Source organism: Pristis pectinata, chromosome 14, assembly GCF_009764475.1.
Source record: "Pristis pectinata isolate sPriPec2 chromosome 14, sPriPec2.1.pri, whole genome shotgun sequence".
NCBI classification, from domain to species: Eukaryota; Metazoa; Chordata; class Chondrichthyes; order Rhinopristiformes; family Pristidae; genus Pristis; species Pristis pectinata.
The window spans coordinates 37,231,501-37,250,200 of NC_067418.1; the positions used below are offsets into that span (position 1 = coordinate 37,231,501).

General features: G+C 40.7%; 1 protein-coding gene across 3 annotated transcripts in view; it reads left to right on the plus strand.

Moving 5' to 3' along the window:
• The window catches only part of saal1 (serum amyloid A-like 1), a 31,767-nt gene extending 13,495 nt beyond the window's left edge, over nucleotides 1-18,272 (plus strand). For 2 of the 3 annotated variants that reach the window (XM_052029507.1, XM_052029506.1), the window contains exons 8-13: nucleotides 4,505-4,682; nucleotides 5,777-5,859; nucleotides 6,294-6,479; nucleotides 11,700-11,920; nucleotides 12,315-12,407; nucleotides 13,160-18,272. In XM_052029507.1, the coding sequence (XP_051885467.1) occupies nucleotides 4,505-4,682; nucleotides 5,777-5,859; nucleotides 6,294-6,479; nucleotides 11,700-11,920; nucleotides 12,315-12,407; nucleotides 13,160-13,246 (848 nt within the window). In that variant the 3' untranslated portion in view covers nucleotides 13,247-18,272. Of the gene's footprint in view, nucleotides 1-4,504; nucleotides 4,683-5,776; nucleotides 5,860-6,293; nucleotides 6,480-7,146; nucleotides 7,328-11,699; nucleotides 11,921-12,314; nucleotides 12,408-13,159 lie in introns of those variants that run through there. The other variant, XR_007957454.1, reaches the window with a different exon arrangement.
• The last annotated feature ends 428 nt before the right edge of the window (nucleotides 18,273-18,700 follow it).

The window sequence follows — 18,700 nt, forward strand, 5'->3', positions numbered from 1 at the left end:
CATTCTCCTAAACTGTCTAGGTCCCTCTGCATTCTTTCTATTTCCTCTATGCTCCCTACTCCTCCACTTATCTTGGTGTCATCTGCAAACTTAGCCACACAACCATTTATTCCATCATCCAAATCATTGATGTACAAGGTAAAAAGGAGCGGCCCCAACACCGACCCCTGCGGCACACCACTAGTAACCGGTAACCAACCAGAACGAGATCCTTTTATTTCCACCCTTTGCTTCCTGCCAACCAGCCAATGCTCCACCCATTTTGCTACCCTGCCCATAATTCCATGACCTCTCATCTTGTTAATCAGTCTCTTGTGAGGCACCTTATCGAAGGCCTTTTGAAAGTCTAAATACACAACGTCTACCGCCTCTCCCTTATCCACCCTACCTGTGATTTCTTCAAAAAACTCCAATAGGTTGGTCAGACAGGACCTCCCCTTCACAAAACCATGTTGACTAGGTCCAATCTTGCCTTGCGCCTCTAGGTATTCAGTAACCTCCTACTTGAGGATAGACTCCAATAACTTTCCCACCACTGACGTCAGACTAATAGGTCTGTAATTGCCTTTGTGCTGCCTCCCACCTTTCTTATACAACGGAACTACATTCGCTACCCTCCAGTCCTCCGGAACCATGCCAGAATCTATCGATTCCTGAAAAATAATCGCCAATGCCTCCGCTATCTCTACAGCCACCTCCTTCAGAACCCGGGGATGCACCTCATCCGGTCCGGGAGACTTATCAGCCTTAAGCCTCTTTAGTTTTCCTAGCACCTTCTCCCTATTAATCTCAACTGAACTCAGTTCCAACTCGTGAGACTCCTGACTAACGGGCACATTGCTTATGTCCTCCACGGTGAAGACCGATGCAAAATATTCATTCAATTCCCTTGCCATCTCACTATCATCCATTATAATACCTCCTGCACCGTTATCAATTGGTCCTATGTCAACCCGTGTCTCTCTTTTATTCCTTATGTATTTAAAAAAACTCTTAGAATCCTTCCGAATGTTGTCTGCCAGCTTCCTTTCGTAACTCATCTTTGCTTTCCTAATGACCTTCTTAGTTTCTCTCTGCAGATTTTTAAAATCGTTCCAATCTTCTGTTTTCCCACTAATTTTTGCTACTTTGTACGCCGCCCCTTTTGCTTTTATTTTATCCTTCACCTCCCTCGTTATCCACATCTGTGCCTTTTTTCCATTCAAAACCTTTTTTTCTTGGAATATATCTGTCCTGCATTGTCCTTATTTCCTGTAGAAATTTCTTCCATTTTTCCTCTGCCGTCCCTCCAGCTAACTTACTCCTCCAATCAATTTGGGCCAACTCATCTCTCATACCTTTGTAATTTCCCTTATTCCACTGAAATATCGATACACCAGTTATCAGCTTCTCCTTCTCAAACTTGAAACTAAACTCAATCATATTATGATCACTTGTTCCCAGTGGTTCCTTTACCTTTAGTTCCCTAATCACCTCGGGTTCACTACACAGCACCCAATCCAAAACAGCCGATCCCCTGGTGGGCTCCTCAATAAGTTGCTCCAGAAAAACATCCCTTAGACATTCCACAAACTCACTCTCCTGAGTACTACCGCCTTGCTGCATTTCCCAGTCCACCTTCATGTTAAAATCCCCCATAATTATTTTCACATTGTCACTCTGGCACGCTTTTTCTATCTCAATCTGCAACTTATGGTCCACTTCCTGACTGCTGTTCGGGGGCCTATATATGACTGCTATTATTGTTCTTTTACCCTTGCTATTTCTTAGCTCCACCCATAAGGATTCCACCTCCTCTGACCCAATGTCCTTCCTTTCTATTGATTTTATATCGCTACTAACCATCATGGCCACACCTCCCCCTCTGCCTACCCGCCTATCCTTCCTATATACTGTATACCCCTTGACATTCAGTTCCCAATCACATCCATCATGAAGCCACGACTCAGTGATTGCAACGATGTCATATTTATTAACCTGTAGTTGTGCCACTAGGTCATCTACTTTATTCCTGATGCTACGTGCATTTAAATATAGTACGTTTAGACTGGTATCTGCTATTGATTTTATTGTACTTCTATTGTTCAGCAGATTATCCTGACTTTCTACCTGTCCATCCTTCTTACTATCTTCGCTACCTACTATCTTAGACATGTTCGTGTAGACCTCATCCCCTATCCTAACATTCGGTATCCGAACATCCTCGTCCCCGATCCTAACATTCTGTATCCTAACATCCTGATTTGTTGTACTTCTATTATTCAGTAAATTATCCTGACTTATCACCTGCCTGTCATTCTTGCCATCCTCAATGGATTCGTTTCTATACACTTTCTCCCTCACCTTAGCATCTTGTAACCTAGCATCCTGGTTACCATCCCCCTGCCAGATCAGTTTAAACCCTCCCCTACAACTAAATTAAACATTCCCGCCAGGATATTGGACCCTTTGGAGTTTAGATGCAACCCATCCTTAGCAAATAGGTCTTGCCTCCCCCAAAAAAGGTCCCAGGTATCCAAGAATCTGAAGCCCTGCCCCTTGCACCAGTCACTCAGCCACGCATTTAACTGCCAGAGCTTTCTATTCTTCCTGTCATTGATACGCGGCACGGGTAGTAGTCCTGAGATTACTACCCTTGAGGTCCTACTTTTCAACCTTCTCCCTAATGCCTTGTATTCCTCCTTCAGGACCTCTTTTTTTCTACCTACATCATTGGTACCTACATGTACCAAGATTTCTGGCTGCTCACCCTCCCCTCTCAGAATATTCTCGACACGGTCTGTGATATCCCGTACCCTGGCACCAGGGAGGCAACACACCATCCGAGACTCATTATTACTATCGCAGAATCTCCTATCCGTACCCCTTACTATCGAATCCCCAATAACCACTGCATGTCTCTTCCTCTGCTGGACCACAGTATCAGACACGGTGCCAAGGTCCTGGCTGCTGAGGTCTTCCTCTATGAAGTCATCCTCTCCAACCGAATCTAAAATGAGATATCAGTTTTTGAGGGGGACCGCCACTGAGGTGCTGTCTACATATTCTTTATAACTCCTGTCTATCTCCTGCTCGCTCTCCCTAACCAACCGAAGGTCATCCAGCTGCTGCTCCAGACTCTCAATCCGTTCCTTGAGGAGCCGCATCTCGGTGCACTTTGCGCAGATGTAGTTATCAGGGAGTCTGGTCGTCTCCCAGGGGCCCCACATCTGACACTCCAAACACAACACTAATCCCAGATGCATACTGCTGAATATCACTGAGCTCAACACTAAACTAAACTAATAACTCACCCCTCTCTATAATCTCGCCTCTTTCCCGCTCTCGCCGAAGCCCGTTGAGCCAAAGCCGAACCCACTCTGCTCCCTCACACTCCACTGCCCGCTCCGACGCTGCCCGCTAGATATGCTCGTCTGCTTTTTAAATCGCCCGCGCGCTTCCGGGTGACGTCACGCGCCTGCGCAGTCACTTGCCGCTGTCCCGAACGCTAGAAAGAGAAAAAAAAACCTTGTTATTTTCCGGCAATCTCCGCTCTCTCGTCGCTGGAAAGAAAACTTGAAGGCGAACCTCCGACTTTTAAATCGCCCGCGCGCTTCCGAGTGACGTCACGCGCCTGCGCAGTCACTCGCCGCTGTCCCGAACGCTAGAAAGAGAAAAAAAAAACCTCGTTATTTTCTGGCAATCTCCGCTCTCTCGTCGCTGGAAAGAGGCTGGCAGGCAGGTCCAACAAGTAGTTAAGAAGCATTTTGGCCTTCATTGCAAAGAGGTGTAAAAATAGGGAAGTTTTGTTGTAATTGTACAAGTGTTGTTGAGCTGTCACCTGGAACACTGCTTACAGTTAAGGTTCCATTACCTGAAAAAGATATAGTAACTTTGGAGGCTGTACAAAGGGGATTCACCAGGCTAATTTCTGGTTTAGAAGGTTATTTTACTAGGAGAGACTAAATAATTTGGGCCTATATTCCTTGGAGTTTAAAAGATTAAGGGGGTGACCTTGTTCAAAGTTTGACAGGGTAGATGTTGCGAGGTTTTCACTATTGGGAGAGTCTCAATCAAGAGGACATAACTACAAGATAAAGGGCTGATCATTTAAAACCGAGGTATGTAGAAATCTCTTCTCTAGAATTCTTTGCCCCGGCGGGTGGTGGAAGCTGGATCTTTAGAGGTATTCAAAGTGGAGGTGGATAAATATTTCTTACATCGAGGAATGGAGGGGTATGGAGAAATGGCATAAAAGAGGAATTGAGGCCAGCATTGACTTGTCATGATCATATTAAATAGTGGGGCAGGCTTGAAAGGCCTGACAGTGTACTCCTGCTCCTATTTTCTTGTGTTCCTCTCTGTACAGTGGTGTTAACAGTACACTGTCTGGTTTGTGCTGTTCCAATCTTTGTTATCTTCACCATGTGCTGACCAGGGCTGAGTGCAATTACAATGGAGTAATTTGACTAACAAAGTTTTGTGAAGTTCATATTAAGTTGTTTCTTTTTTGTGTTCTGGTCAGCTGACTTGTTGGGAAAGATTGGTGAGATGATTGATAAACTCTTTGACTTGGACAAGGAGCTCATGCTGAGCTGGATCACAGAGTCACAGGAGTTGCCTGATGTACCAGTGACAGAGCAGGAAAAAACAGCTGAGATTTCATTGGTCCCTTGTTTACTGGAAGCAGCCAGACAAGTCAGGTAAGTTTTGAGGAAATTTATTCCCTATGTCTAGGGTGATAAAGTAGTTCTACAAACTCAATGATAGTTCCTTCATTTGCACACTTATACTTAGTATAAATACAACCATTCATTTAAATGGAGAGTCCCAGCTTGGAAATTAGCAAGGTGAAGGCAAAGTATTTGAAGTAAAAACAGAAAATGTTGGAAACACGTAGCAGGCTAGGCATCATTTGAAGTGAGAGAAACAAAGTGAATGTTTTGGGTTGATGACTTTACCAGAACTGAGAAAAGTAAAAGAAAACTTAGAGAAATTTCAAGATGTAAAGAAGGGGAACATGCAGAGAGAACAAAGGGAATGTTATAGGATGGAGACCTAGAAACACTGGACATGTTGCGTTTTCCAGTGAGAGAACTATCCAGCGCAAAGGACCTAAGGGAACAAAATTTGTTGATTGTTGCCAAGTCAGATCATGGAAAAGACGCAGTGCAATGACCGATGTTCATATTTTCTTAACACTAATAGCAACAAATTGAAGTTGATCTTCCATCTGGGTAACTAGTGCATCATCAGCAGCATAAAGGAGTTGTCTGACCAGGTCTTGGTTTTTCATTCTGAACAGACTGAAAAACTTTGGTTGATCTTGTATGAAGATAAATTCCATCTATGTGTGCAGTAAAATTCAGGAGTACAGGAAAGAAAAATGCAAGAGTCAGGACTACAGCATAGCCCTATTTCATCCCATACCTCATCTCAAAACTATTTGAAGCTGTGCACGTTGCCATGAGCGTAATGTATGAGACTTTAAAGTTTTGGGGTTGACCAATTTTCTCTCTGGAAGAGACCCATCTTTCTAATGGTGTCAATTGCTTTGGTTAGATCAATTCAGAAACAAGTGGGTGTTGTTTGCTGCTCCTTTTGGAGAACTGTGAGGTGGGAAGTTGCATTGTTATATCTTTGTAAGATTTGATGGGCATATAATGAATGTTTTGGATAATAGGATAATAATTTGGATAATAATCTTTTAATCCACTTACAAGACGTGTAGTTTCTACACTGTGTATAGGGTACAAGCCAGCATTGTTTGGTCTTATTGCTTTTTGCTTTTGTTTAGGTCAGACAGCGTTGAGGGGCTAGAGGTTTACGTTCATATACTGCAGCTTCTCACTACAGCGGATGAAGGAATCCAGGCAATAGGTAAATTGCTTATTTTCTGCATTCTTAACTATATTTCTTCTACAATTCAGTGTTCTGAAGAAAAAATAGCACCAAAATTTCACTTTTTATTGAAGGTGAATGAATATCTCTGACACTAAATGACGTGCATTCTTCCTATTCAAAGTGTTATGGTATCCAAGTTTGTTCAACTTCTCCTTTATATCTGTGCTTATCACTTGAGATTATAAGAATGAGAGGAATCTCATAGAATCCCATAGAAGTTGTCTTCTGCAACTTGATTTTGATGGAAAATGGAACTTAGTTTTTTTAAAAAAGATGACATCAAAGCAAGATGTTTGAAAACTTCTATAGAGTGGGCATTTGAAGATACTGAACAGACTTTCCTTACTTTTTAAATTATGCCTCGAGCAGAGTTCTGTTTGCTAACTGCATTATTATGAATCTTTTTGTAGTGAAAACTCCAGACAAGGGAGAGGCCGCCTGGACTCTACTGAATGACATAGTTTGCACTGATCTTTGCCGGGATGATGACCCATCGATTTTCATAGAGGAGCAGGCAAGTGTGCTGTCCTCTGCTCTGGCTATCCTATCGGCGATATTTGCTTCACACGTGGAGAAGTACAGTGAGATTGAGCAAAGTGAGTTCAGCAACTTCTAGGAAAGGTTGGGGTTGGGATTTGGAGGAAAAAATATCCGGCCCTTGTATCTGTGAGCATTAATGAGATTGTTTACTGATATGGCCAAGCATTAGTTAAGGCAATTATGAAGGCTGATTGTTAAAAACAGACCAATATTACCTCATTCACTTGAATGTAGTTTCCACCTGAATCCTTGTAGCCTATCTCTTGCAGCAACCTGAACTTCTCATCAATATGGGCTTAGCTACCACACTTGGTATTCAAATACGAGTTAATTGTTCTAATGTTACTAGATCACCTTGATAAGTTTAGATTGACTGGGACAAGTCCAATTAGTTGTGAAGTCTTATTTCAACAGGCTAAATAGGACATTGTCCGAAGTACAATACTAAGATATGGAAAATCAACAGTGAACAATTTGTCTACAGAATGTTGTTAGCAAATTATTTTTAAAACCTAACCTAGGTCTACAGTGGCTAAGCATAGGTTAAACCATTTCATTCTAATTATTTATTTGCCATGTAATATAATTAAAATCGTTCAAAGGGTTAGTTCAAATCTTCCCTGACACGAATGTTCCTACAAAAGCAATAAGCATAGGAAACAACTTTACAGGCAGTCACATACTAAGACCACATGCTTCATTGATATATCAAATATTCATCAGCCATAGGTGACAGTTGGAACTGAGAAACAACAAACTAATCAAGAAAATAAGACCTTGCTCAGAATACATTAAATGAGGAGGACCAGGCTGATTATAGAAAGTTCGGCAAAGAGAGCATGAGAAAAGATTGGCAACAATAATTCTGTACTCTGAGGAGGAAGATCTACTCCTGAAGGAAGAGGTAATGGCTTTTGGAAATCGATTGATTCAGGGGTGTCACCTGAAGAATGGAAAATTGTAAATGTTACGCTGAACTGCTTTGAGAGGCTGGTCATGGCACACATTAACTCCACCCTCCCCAGACAACCTCGACCCACTGCAATTCGCCTACTGCTGCAACAGGTCTATGGCAGATGCCGTCTCCCTAGCCCTACACTCATCTTTGAAGCATCTGGATAGTAAAGGCACCTATATTAGACTATTGTTTATTGACTACAGCTCTGCCTTCAATACTATAATTCCAAGCAAACTCCTCTCCAAAGACCTGGGACTCAACACCACCTTTTGCAACTGGATGCTTGACTTCCTGACCAGCAAGCTGCAATCAGTAGGGATAGGCAGCAATACCTCCGCTGCAATAATTCTGAACATTGGTGTCCACCAAGGCTGTGTCCTCAGCCCCCTACTCTGCTCGCTATACACTCACGACTTTGTGGCCAGATTCTGCTCTAACTCCAAGTTTGCAGATGATACCACTGTAGTGGGCTGTATCTCAAATAACGATGAATCGGAGTACAGGAAGGAGATAGAGAGAGAGCCTAGTAACACAACCTGACGAGAACCTTTCCCTCAATGTCAGCAAAACAAAAGAGCTGGTCATTGACTGCAGGAAGGGGGGAGGTGCACATGCTCTCATTTATGTCAATGGTGCTGAGGTTGAGAGGATTGAGAGCTTCAAGTTCCTAGGAGTGAACATCACCACTAGTCTGTCCTGGTCCAATCACAAGGACACCATGACCAAGAAAGCTCACCAGCGTCTCTATTTTCTCAAGAGGCTAAAGAAATTTGGCAGTTCCCTTTGACCCTCACCAATTTTTATCGATGCACCATAGAAAGCATCCTATCCCGATGCAGCATGGCTTGGTATGGCAGCTGCTCTGCCCGGGACTGCAAGAAACTGCAGAGAGTTGTGGACACAGCTCAGCATATCACAGAAACTAGCCTCCCCTCCATGGACTCTGTCTATACTTCTTGCTGCCTTGGTAAAACAGCCAACATAATCAAAGACCCCACCCACCCCAGATATTGTCTCTTCTCCCCCCTCCCATCAGACAGAAGATACAAAAGCCTGAAAGTATGTACCACCAGGCTCAAGGACAGCTTCTATCCTGCTGTTATAAGTCTATTGAATGGTCACCTGGTATGATAAGATGGACCCTTGACCTCAAAATCTACCTTGTTATGGCCTTGCATCTTGCTGTCTAGCTGCACTGTACTTTCTCCTTAACTGTAACACTTTATTCTGCATTCTGTTATTATTTTGCTTTGTACCACCTCAATGCACTGTTGTAATGAATTGATCTGCATGAATGGTATGCAAAACAAGTTTTTCACTGTACCTCACTACATGTGACAATAATAAACCAATTTAGATTAAAATGCAAGGATAAACCAGTAATTACAGACTGGTCAGTTTAACCTTGGTACTGGGGAAGAATCTAGAAACAATGGAAAAATCTAGAAACTGGGAAAGAATGAGCAGTCACCTGGACAATTGATTAGAGAAAGTTGGTATGGATTTGTTAAAGGCAAACCGCATCTCACCAACTTGATTAGAGTTTTTTGATTAAGTTATAGAGAAGGTCAATGAAGGAAATATTGCTGATGTGATATAAATGGAAGTCCCAAAGCGTTGGAAAAGGTGCCACTTATAAGCTTGTTATCAGGATTTATGGATATGGAATTTAAGGGGCTTTAGCAGCACGGGTAGGAAATTGGCTAAGTAACAGGAAAGACCAAGAAATAGTGATGCTTTTCAGACTAAAGGGAAGTGTATCGTGGGATTTCCCAGCAGTATGTATTGTGACTATGGCTTTTCTTAAAAATATGCAACTATTAGAAGGATGAGATCGTACTGGACAGGGTGTAGAGATGTGTCTAGGAGTGTTTCAGTTATGAAGAGAGATTGGATAGGCTGGGTTTATTTTCCTTGGAGTGGAGGAGACTGAAGGGGGAACTGATGGGAAATGTACAAAATTTTGAGGAATATAGATAGGGAAAATATTAGGAAACTTCAGCAGAGGTGACTAAAATGTGAAGGCACAGGCTTAAGGTAAGGAATGAAAGATTTAGAGGGTATTTGAGAAAGGTTTTTGTTCCATTCAGAGGGTGTTTGGAATCTGGAATGCACTGCCTGAGCGTTTGGTGGAGGCAGAGACTCTCACAACATTTTAGTAGCATCTAGACGAGTATGGAGTGTTACAGGCCAAGTGCTGGGAAATGGGTTGAGTATAGATGGGTACTTGGTGATTGGCATGGGTGTAATGGGCTGAAGGGCCTGTTTCTGTGCTCTATGACTTGGATTTGGATCTACAAGGACAATTTACAAATTTACAAATTTACAGATAAGATAAAATTTGGAGGCAGGTTGAACAGTGAATGGGATTATTATTGGACTTTAATAGACTAGAGGAATGAGCAGATAGAGAGCAAATGAAATTTAGTCCTAAGTAATGTGAAGTGTTTAATTTTGGTGGAGAGGATGAAAAGAGGCAAAATAAACTGGAGGGCACAACTCTTAAAGGGGTACAAGAATGGAGAGATCTACCAACATATGCACATAGTTCATTGAATGTAGCAGAGCAGGTTAAGAAAGCACGATGTCCTAACCTTTATAAGTAAAGGCATACAAGAAAAAGGCAGTTGTGAGGAATGTTTTATAAAACATGGCTTCAGCCACACTGAAGTGTTGTGTCTCATTCTGGGTGCTGCACTTTAGGAAACCAGATGAAGTACATAAGCCTTTGGATAAGGTACACAAGGGATTTACCAAATTGATTTCAGGGTTGAGGGACTTTAGTTATGTGGAGAAACTGGTTTTATTCTACTTGGAACAATGACGTTGCAAGGGAATCTGATAGATGTATTTAAAATTATAAGGGGCATAGACAGAGTAGATAAAGAGAAACTGTTGGTGGAATGGGGCAAAAAAACCAGGGATGTAGAATGAAGGTGATTGGTAAAAGGGCCAAAAGTGATGTGAGGAGAATTTTTTCTCTTACACGAGTAGTAAAGGTCTGGGATACACTGTTGGGTTACTACTGGAGGCAGATTTAATTGTATCTTCAAAAAAGAGGTGAATATGTATCTGAAAGGAAAGAATTTGCCAGGCAAGGGAGTGGGTCTAGACTCAAATGTGCTCTGCCAGTTTAGTTAAGGAGAGTATCCGAATCTCCCTGAAGCACTGGTAAATAGATGCACTGTGCTCTCTGTTATTGAACTACTCAGCCCAGGGAAGCTGTGATCTCCAATAAATGCTGAGTCAGTTGATCTGAACCAAGACAACAATGGCAGTGCCTCAGAATAAGGAAGAAAGTTTCCACTTGAGGTCACCATTTAGAGATTCCTGCTGGATTGTGTGTTTGCTTATTTACATGCATATGTAGGCTTACCTGTGGTGCTCTCCATTGTTGAATAACCTACTGACACCCTAAACATTCTCATTTCCTTAAAATACTGGAGGTGGCCATTCAGCCCATCAAATCTGTGCCATTTCTCAAAACTGTCCCATTAATTCCCCCATTTGATTCCTTTTGTTTTGTCATAAATTCCCTTCTGTTTCTTTTGCTAAGCGATACACTAGGAGTAATTTAACTTAACCTGCATGTGGGAGGAAACCCAAGTTGTCACAGGGAAAATGTGCAAACTTCATACAGACAGCACCAAAGGTCAGGACTGAGCCTGGGCAACCATACCTGCTGTACCACTGTGTCACGCAGCATGTAATTTAGTAGAAATTTTTGAAGGATTTTGATAGAACAAAAAAATTACAAATCATTCCAACTGGTGGTGAAGTTGGTAACCTGTTTTATGGTAATAATGGAAGATCCAGAATTGGGATTTTATCATGATGATGAAAGGAGATTCAGTAGGTAACATAGATTGTATATATACTCAAGAGAAAAGTGCAGAGCAATGGTAAGAGAAAATATGATCTGGACGACTGTACAATTCAATTTCTTTGCATTACTCCTTTGAGAATTTCCTTAACATCTACCTCTTGGACCATGATTTTGATGGCCTTCCTCACTGTCTCCCTTTGCTCTATCTGTATTTTCTTTTGCTCTCATTTCTTTGAGTGCTTATTGCTTTTCTCCCCCCCAGCTTAATGGCCCTTAACTAATTAGACATTATTATTAATGACTGAGAATTGCAATTTCAACTATGTACAATTAACTGGCTCCTATTGATTTCCAGGTTGACAGGTGTTACACTTGTCCAAAATTGATTGCTATCTGTGTGGTTGTAGGTCTCTACACTATCCAATGGATTTGTATATTTAGTTCAGTTCATTTAGCCATTGCATTCTTTGCTTTATTTTCTTTTGGGTGCAGATCTTCCCTTACTCGGTACGTTGCTGCGAGTTCTGTTCTGTGCAGAAGAATGTCAGAAGAAACCGCCAGAAGGAACAAGAAGACCCAGTGCAGACAAATGGTCTGCCCCATCTCCAGTAGGTGCTCAGAAAGGAAAAAAGCAGGGGAGAGACTTCCACATGAAAATCCTACTGAATATCTGTTGTGAATTCCTCTCTGAAATTTTCATGGACGTTTCTGAGGTATAACTGTAAATTGGGAACTTCAGTAGAATGATAATGGTGAAGGATGGGTGATCATTTTGTTTTGATTGAGGAGGGGGGAATAAAGGTTATTAAGATTCCTAATGGAGAGTGAATATTTAATTGGGGTTACAGAGGGTAATGGAGGCAATGAGGTGTGGATGTGCAAGGAGATGGTAGTAGAAGATGCTGCTGCAATGGGCTTGCTGGGTGGGCAATGAACATCTCGAGGTCAATGAGGGAGCATGTGTTTAGAGTACCGTTTCTGAAAATTGCTCATAAACCAACCATTGACTTTGGTAGGACTGATATCTCATTAATTTGTGTAGCTGCTTAGACTTGAGTCATAAATAATCATGGTGCACTCTATTAACTATGATTCTCTCTGTTGTAGGAGCTTGTGTCAAAAAGCTTTAAAGAAGGATATTTGAGTCAGGAGATGTGTATCTGTGCTGTTCAACATCTTCTTCCTCTGTATACCACTACAGTGAGTATTTTTGTATAACTGTTCTCTCCCCTGAGATTCCTGTGAATGTTTACTCCAGGCTGGGAACTTAAACATAATAAACCGTAATTTGCACTCACAAGATCACCATAGAGAAAAAGAACAATTAAAATTTTGGCCTTGATTCTTTAGTGGTGTTTTGCTACCTCAGCTAGATCGTGGGCTTCATAGAATCTGAAAGAAAAAGACACTTTAACATGTCAAATGGCAAGCCTTCATCAAATTGACATGTGAACATGTATGTGTGCCCACTTTCAAAAGCTGTGAGAGTCTTACTTTCCAGCATTCAAAAGTTTTCTTTACAACTGAGCAATAATTCATGAGTTAGTACAGTGGATAGTTATTGGGTTGGTTAGGATTTTTTTCCCTCACCTAAGAATAGTTGTTCTTACAGTGGCTGAGATTAGTGGAATGAGATGATTGTGATGGGTGGAGGAGAGATGCTCTCCCAAAGCTGGCACTGATGAGCAATGTTACTCTGCATTAAACCATACTGTATCTGACTTTATAACGGTTAATGGAGCACCTTAGACCAAGCTATAATCAGCTTTCAACTGTATTGCAAAATACCTGGGTCTACTTATTGCTCATGTCTGTTAAGAACGTGTTCGATTCCCAGGAATAATACTCCTCGACTTAATGAAATTGTGCCAAGAAAAATTTAATGAAATTGTCGTACATTTCATCCAGTTCCAAGTTGTCACAACTGACCAATTTAGTTTACTTTCTTTCAGGTTAAAAGGTTCCATGGTATCTTAAAAGAAGTACAACCAGACATTGCGGAACAATTACAACTGAAGTTCCACAGTCTCAGTTCCTGATTGGGAATTGTTATCAATGCTGAGAGGGAAACTATTGTTCTGGAGCTTTGCTGAGTGGGAAGCAGATGGTCAAGGGCTACAGAAACTCTGGCTCCATAAGTGCATAGATCTTTTGATGGAGCATAAGCTGGTGACTGGAGCCTTGTCAATTTAAGAGGTACCACGTGTAAAGAATTGCATTTGCGTAGAATTTTAACCTCAACCATTTCAGTACAGTTTCTGAGCATCACTGATGCCCACAGTTGAATTAAGACTTTTTATTAAAATGTATCTGAAATTCTTCCTGTTGGTGTCAACTGTGTGGGAGACTAGCAGTCATTGTGAAGTTTCATGACTGAAGCATATCTCTTTCTCTAGTCTTTGGAGATGTGACAGTGGAACAGAAACTTTATCTTGTACCTTCTATGGACATGGCCTGGTAACAGGGCTAGAAACTAACATCTGAAGCTTGTAGTTTCCATCTGTCCCCAACCTTCTAAAGACGGGACACATTGTTGAGCTAGGTAGTTGCACTAGCAGCAGCGGTTTGCTGATTATTTTACCTATACTGATGGACATAATATTAAGCACAGAGTGGAATTGCACCCCTACCTCCGCCTAATAAATACTTTCATTTCCATTTGATCAGTGCTTACTGACCAAACGGAAATGATGTTTTTATCTGGTTGATGTCTCTCAATGAGACACTTGCATAAATAGTTGAGAATAATTTCAGGGAACAACTGGCTTCCACCTGCATCAGCTTGGTTTCAGTCTGGGTAAAGGTATTAAGCCAAAGAGATCAGAAGCTTCCAATATTCAATCCTGGTCACTAATCAGACAGCTGATCTCAGCCAGGCAAACATATGAATTGCTACATTTGGCTTAGCATTTTTGGGCTAAATGGGCCAAAAAACAGGTTTTTTTTCTCAGGACTCTTCAATTGTTCTGTTTTAGGAACTGTTGTTTAAATAACAGTTAAGAACATTCTAGTAAATAGCTTGGTGACAAATTGAATTTTTCAATCTTATCTGATTTAAATATTTAAGAAACATCCCTTAAGGCATGCTTGGAAATTTTTGTTTTTTTTTCTCACTGATGAATCTTGATGCTGGTAGCATGCAGAATTTGCATTTCCATTCATTTAGCTTTGATAATGCTGCATGGATAGACTACCATGCACATGTTATTTTTAGCAATTTCAATTTAGCTGTATTTTGTAGAGACTGAAAGCTTATACATTTCTTTATTGATTTTTTTTTAACTAAACTGTTCAGAAAAACTTATTTTAAAAAAAAACATCCTTTAACTATTCCAAAAATAACAATTGCAAAAATGCAAGTCCAGCTTATGAAAAGGATACAGAAAGGGAAAGAACTATATATTCCTTGCTCTTGCAGATTATAATGTGTACCTAAAGACAGTAAGGCATGTACTTGAGGATTATAATAATGTGGACAAGCATATAGGATACGTCAGAGCATGCTCACTCCAACGGGGTACATCAAAAGTGGGATCTCTAGTTCCATTTATGATTCTTGTTGGTGTGCTTCATTTCAAATGTAAAAAGAACAAATTCTGTTGCATTAGTGTGATACTACTTCATTTTTTTTCATTTCCATGTGTATTTTTAGATTAGGTAAGTTAGATGTTAATGAAAGATATGATAGTATTTCTTTGATAAATAACCTCCAAGTGGTGGATGAGAATAACCTCTACATTTACTTCATGTTTAGCTTCTTTCATTATCAATCATAATGAAAACTTATTTGCAAATGTATCATTGCTTAGAATTTGCAGCACAGAAACAGGCCTTTTGGCCTAACTGGTGAGTTGCCTCCTATTGTATTTCATGTAATTCTACCAGAACCTTTCTCCCTCATGTTCCTTTAAATGCTTCTCTGGTATTTGCCTCAGTTGTTCTGTGTTTTGTGACAGTATATGAGATCATCCACTTTGGCCAGAAAGGTTTAATACATTATAATGGTGAAACTGCTTGTGGCAGTAGATGTCTGGAGAGTTGGGGATTCATGACCTAGGTCATTAAAATATTGCAGGTACATACATCAAAAAGGCTAATGAAATATTGGCCTTCATATCTGGAGAGCTAGAGTACCAGTAGCAAATTGATATGCTACAGCCATACATAGCCCTGGTTAATTTACACTTGAAGTAACAATATTATTCCCTGGAATTTAGAAGGTAAAAGGGTGATGGTATAGTGAACTGGTAGAAGATAGGTTCATTTTTCCAGTGGTTCGAGCATCCAAAACTGAAGACATTGTCTAAATATTAGAACCAGATTCTTCAGGACTGATGTTAGGAGTTACTTTTACATGCAGAGGGTGGTAAAATTTTTGAATGCACTTTCACAAGATGCCAAGTAATTTATTAATTTTAAATGCTAAAGTTGAAACAGATATAGGGAAAATGTGGGTAAATAGATTTTGGTTACAGATCAGCCATGTCATCGGGCTGCTGGAACAGCTTGAGGAAATAATTGATCACTCCAGTCCCTATGAACTAATAGATAGTCATCCAATTTATGCTGGGTCAGCTGATCTCATCTGTAATGGTAATTGGGATGATCATCTTAGGCAGTCCCTTGGGTTCAAGGATAACCTTGCTTCTGCTTCAGTTCATAGGAGTGGAAGGTACCCAGACATAAATTCTTTCAAGATGAGGTGGCTGTTGCGTACCAGCTAGCACATGGCCTTAACAGACCAAGGTCTGATGGCAAGGAAGTCTAAGACAATTGGAAGCAAGTTGAACAGACTTGGTACACACACGCACATGCACACACACTCACACAGCAAACAAAGACACACTATGGCCATGCACACATATATGGGCACAGCCATATCATTCTACCCCTGACCACTTTCCTGGCCTCTCCCCATCCTCGCACAACCTCTTCCACACCCTGCAGTTGGGGCCACTATGTATTTTAATGAAATAGTTTGAAAATACTGCTGCACAATGCAACACATTGTCAGATTTGAAATTCAGTGTAGCTGCCGTATCTATTCTATATTCTCACCTTCATGTTATTGAAACTCAACTAATTTAACAATCCTCAATGTGAGCCATATTTTTGGTCATAAAAATTCTGCTTTAGTATCTTATAATACTTGATTTTTTTATATAAATTCAGTTGTATCTAATTGGCTTTAGTGTTGTAATGTTCTGATGATGAAATAGTATGTAGGATCCCATTTCTTGTTATAATTCAGGCACTTGAATTTCTTACCAGTGTGATTGTATAACTAACATTGCAGACGGTCACTGTCTCACTGTTTTGCTGTACTGGCTAACTTTTACCTCTGCATTCATGGGCCCTTACTACAAAGTATGAGAAGCTAACATGCCACCTGGGGGCAGTATACGTACAGGAGATTTATATGTAACCCACATAATAGGAGCCTTAAGTATTTCACCAGACAATTTTTTTTGTATATTGGTACTGATTTGTGAGTTGCATTTCTGCCATTCATTGCTTTTTTTTGCCCAGATTTTTCCTTGAAGAAATGTGCTGCAATTAAGAGGTGTTGAAAGTAAGCAGAGAATTGCCATTTCCTAGTTTGGCTTTGATATGAAACTGGTACCCATACTATATCACAACTTAATCTGATGGTATTCGGTCTATCATGTTTTGAAAGAGTTGGCCATAAGCCCCACTCCTCTGCTGTTTCAGCAAAAGCCAGCATTCTGCCTTTTCTGTGTAATGTCCAATTTGGTTTAATAAATTCCTGTTAGATTTGATTTCACCACCCTTTTGAGGTAGTGCATTCTAGACAATGTGTTACACATGTTATAACCCATTAAAGAGCCATTCATTTCACTGATTCTGTATTGATACTAGCTCTTTATTGACTCTAAACGTTTCTCTACTCTTTCCCCAATACCATTTTTTCTCAATTTTTCCAAAAAGGTTTCTTTTCAAATATGACTGTTTCTGATTAATTTACCTTAAGCAGCACAGGCAAATTCTCATGAATGGTGCACTGGCTGTCAGAGAAGGGAATACACGTGCATTCCCAACAGTGTATTTACTAGTAGGTTCAGGACCTGCATATATGGACTGTCGAAAATGGAAGTCCTGCTGACAGAGATGGAGCAGCAAATCTGTCACTTCACACCAGGAGTGCTGAAATTCCCCAGTACTACTCTTGCACTCTGTGTTAGATCAGACCTTGATCTGAGACTAGTTTGGTTTCAGTGAGGACATAGGGCAGTGAATTAGGAAGCAGAGGGGAAGGTATGTTACTTAATTATTTCTCTTTAATTTTTTCATTGTGTTTTTATTTTTCTTTCAAAATGTAGTTATTTTGCTCAATTTTAATAGTTTTTAAATGTCTCCAATTGTCAAAGGCATTTGAATATAATTTAATATCATTTAGCTGTTACAGCCATTTGGGGGCAAAGTTTGCTGGCTTTCAAATTTTTCAGGATTGTGATACGAGTTGGACCTTCACTGTACCTCCAGAGGCCCTGTTCCCATCTAGGCCGCACCCCTCTTGTGTATGATGGTTCATTCCAGTAGGATAGGCTCTTTGCATGGGGACCAGGTAAGTATGTGTGTGGGAGCACTGCAAGTGGTGATTCTAAGTGGTGGTGGGGGGGCGCGGATGGGGAGGACAGGTGGGTACGGGAACCAAGTTAGCAAGAACTGTCCCACTTCATGACTCAGGTATTCAGGGCACGTCACTTGATTATAGTTGAATCTGCTTGATTGTACCTAGTTCTGTATGGAGGATTGTTTATCATGTTCATGTGTAGTCACTTTCCTGAAAGTTCTCTAGTGTTATGTTCAGAGGATAAAGACTGCTCTCTTTGGATAAGATATAAATATAGGTGATATGTCAAGATGCTGTTATGTGTGCAAGTGGATATTATCAGAAGCAATAGCTTGCCGTGTATTTCATTCAAGCTGCAAACTGGTAATATCTCTGATCCCAGTATTAATTAAAAGTTTGTAATACTGATCCAAATTGGAGCTATGATGATGTCTGAACAGTTGTTCTTTAATAAACCACCTTTCTCATTCTCAATCATGCTTAATGTTTTGATCAACCATAGTAATAGAAAAATTCTGACACTTTGGCTATGGTTAGATGGTGAGAGCATGTTATACCAGTGTGCTGGAGTGTTGCTGTGAAGCTTTGGATAGTCTATTAATGAAGCTGAATATGAAAGAGAAGCTGTAAACACAAACCGGGGAGCTATTAGCAGTGCACCGGACCAGTATTTGATTATTGATAACTGAATGAATTGATTTGCAGTGTGTGCACATTCCCCAATGGACAACATTGACAGTGAAATATCACACTCTGTGCCCCAATAGTACTAGTAGGATCTGTGAGCATACAGTAGATAAGTACTGACCTTCCCTTTTCCCTAACCACCCCCCCCCCCCCCGTGCATGCACACGCGCGCACAGTGTTTCATGCATATTCATCACTGTTGCGGAAAAGT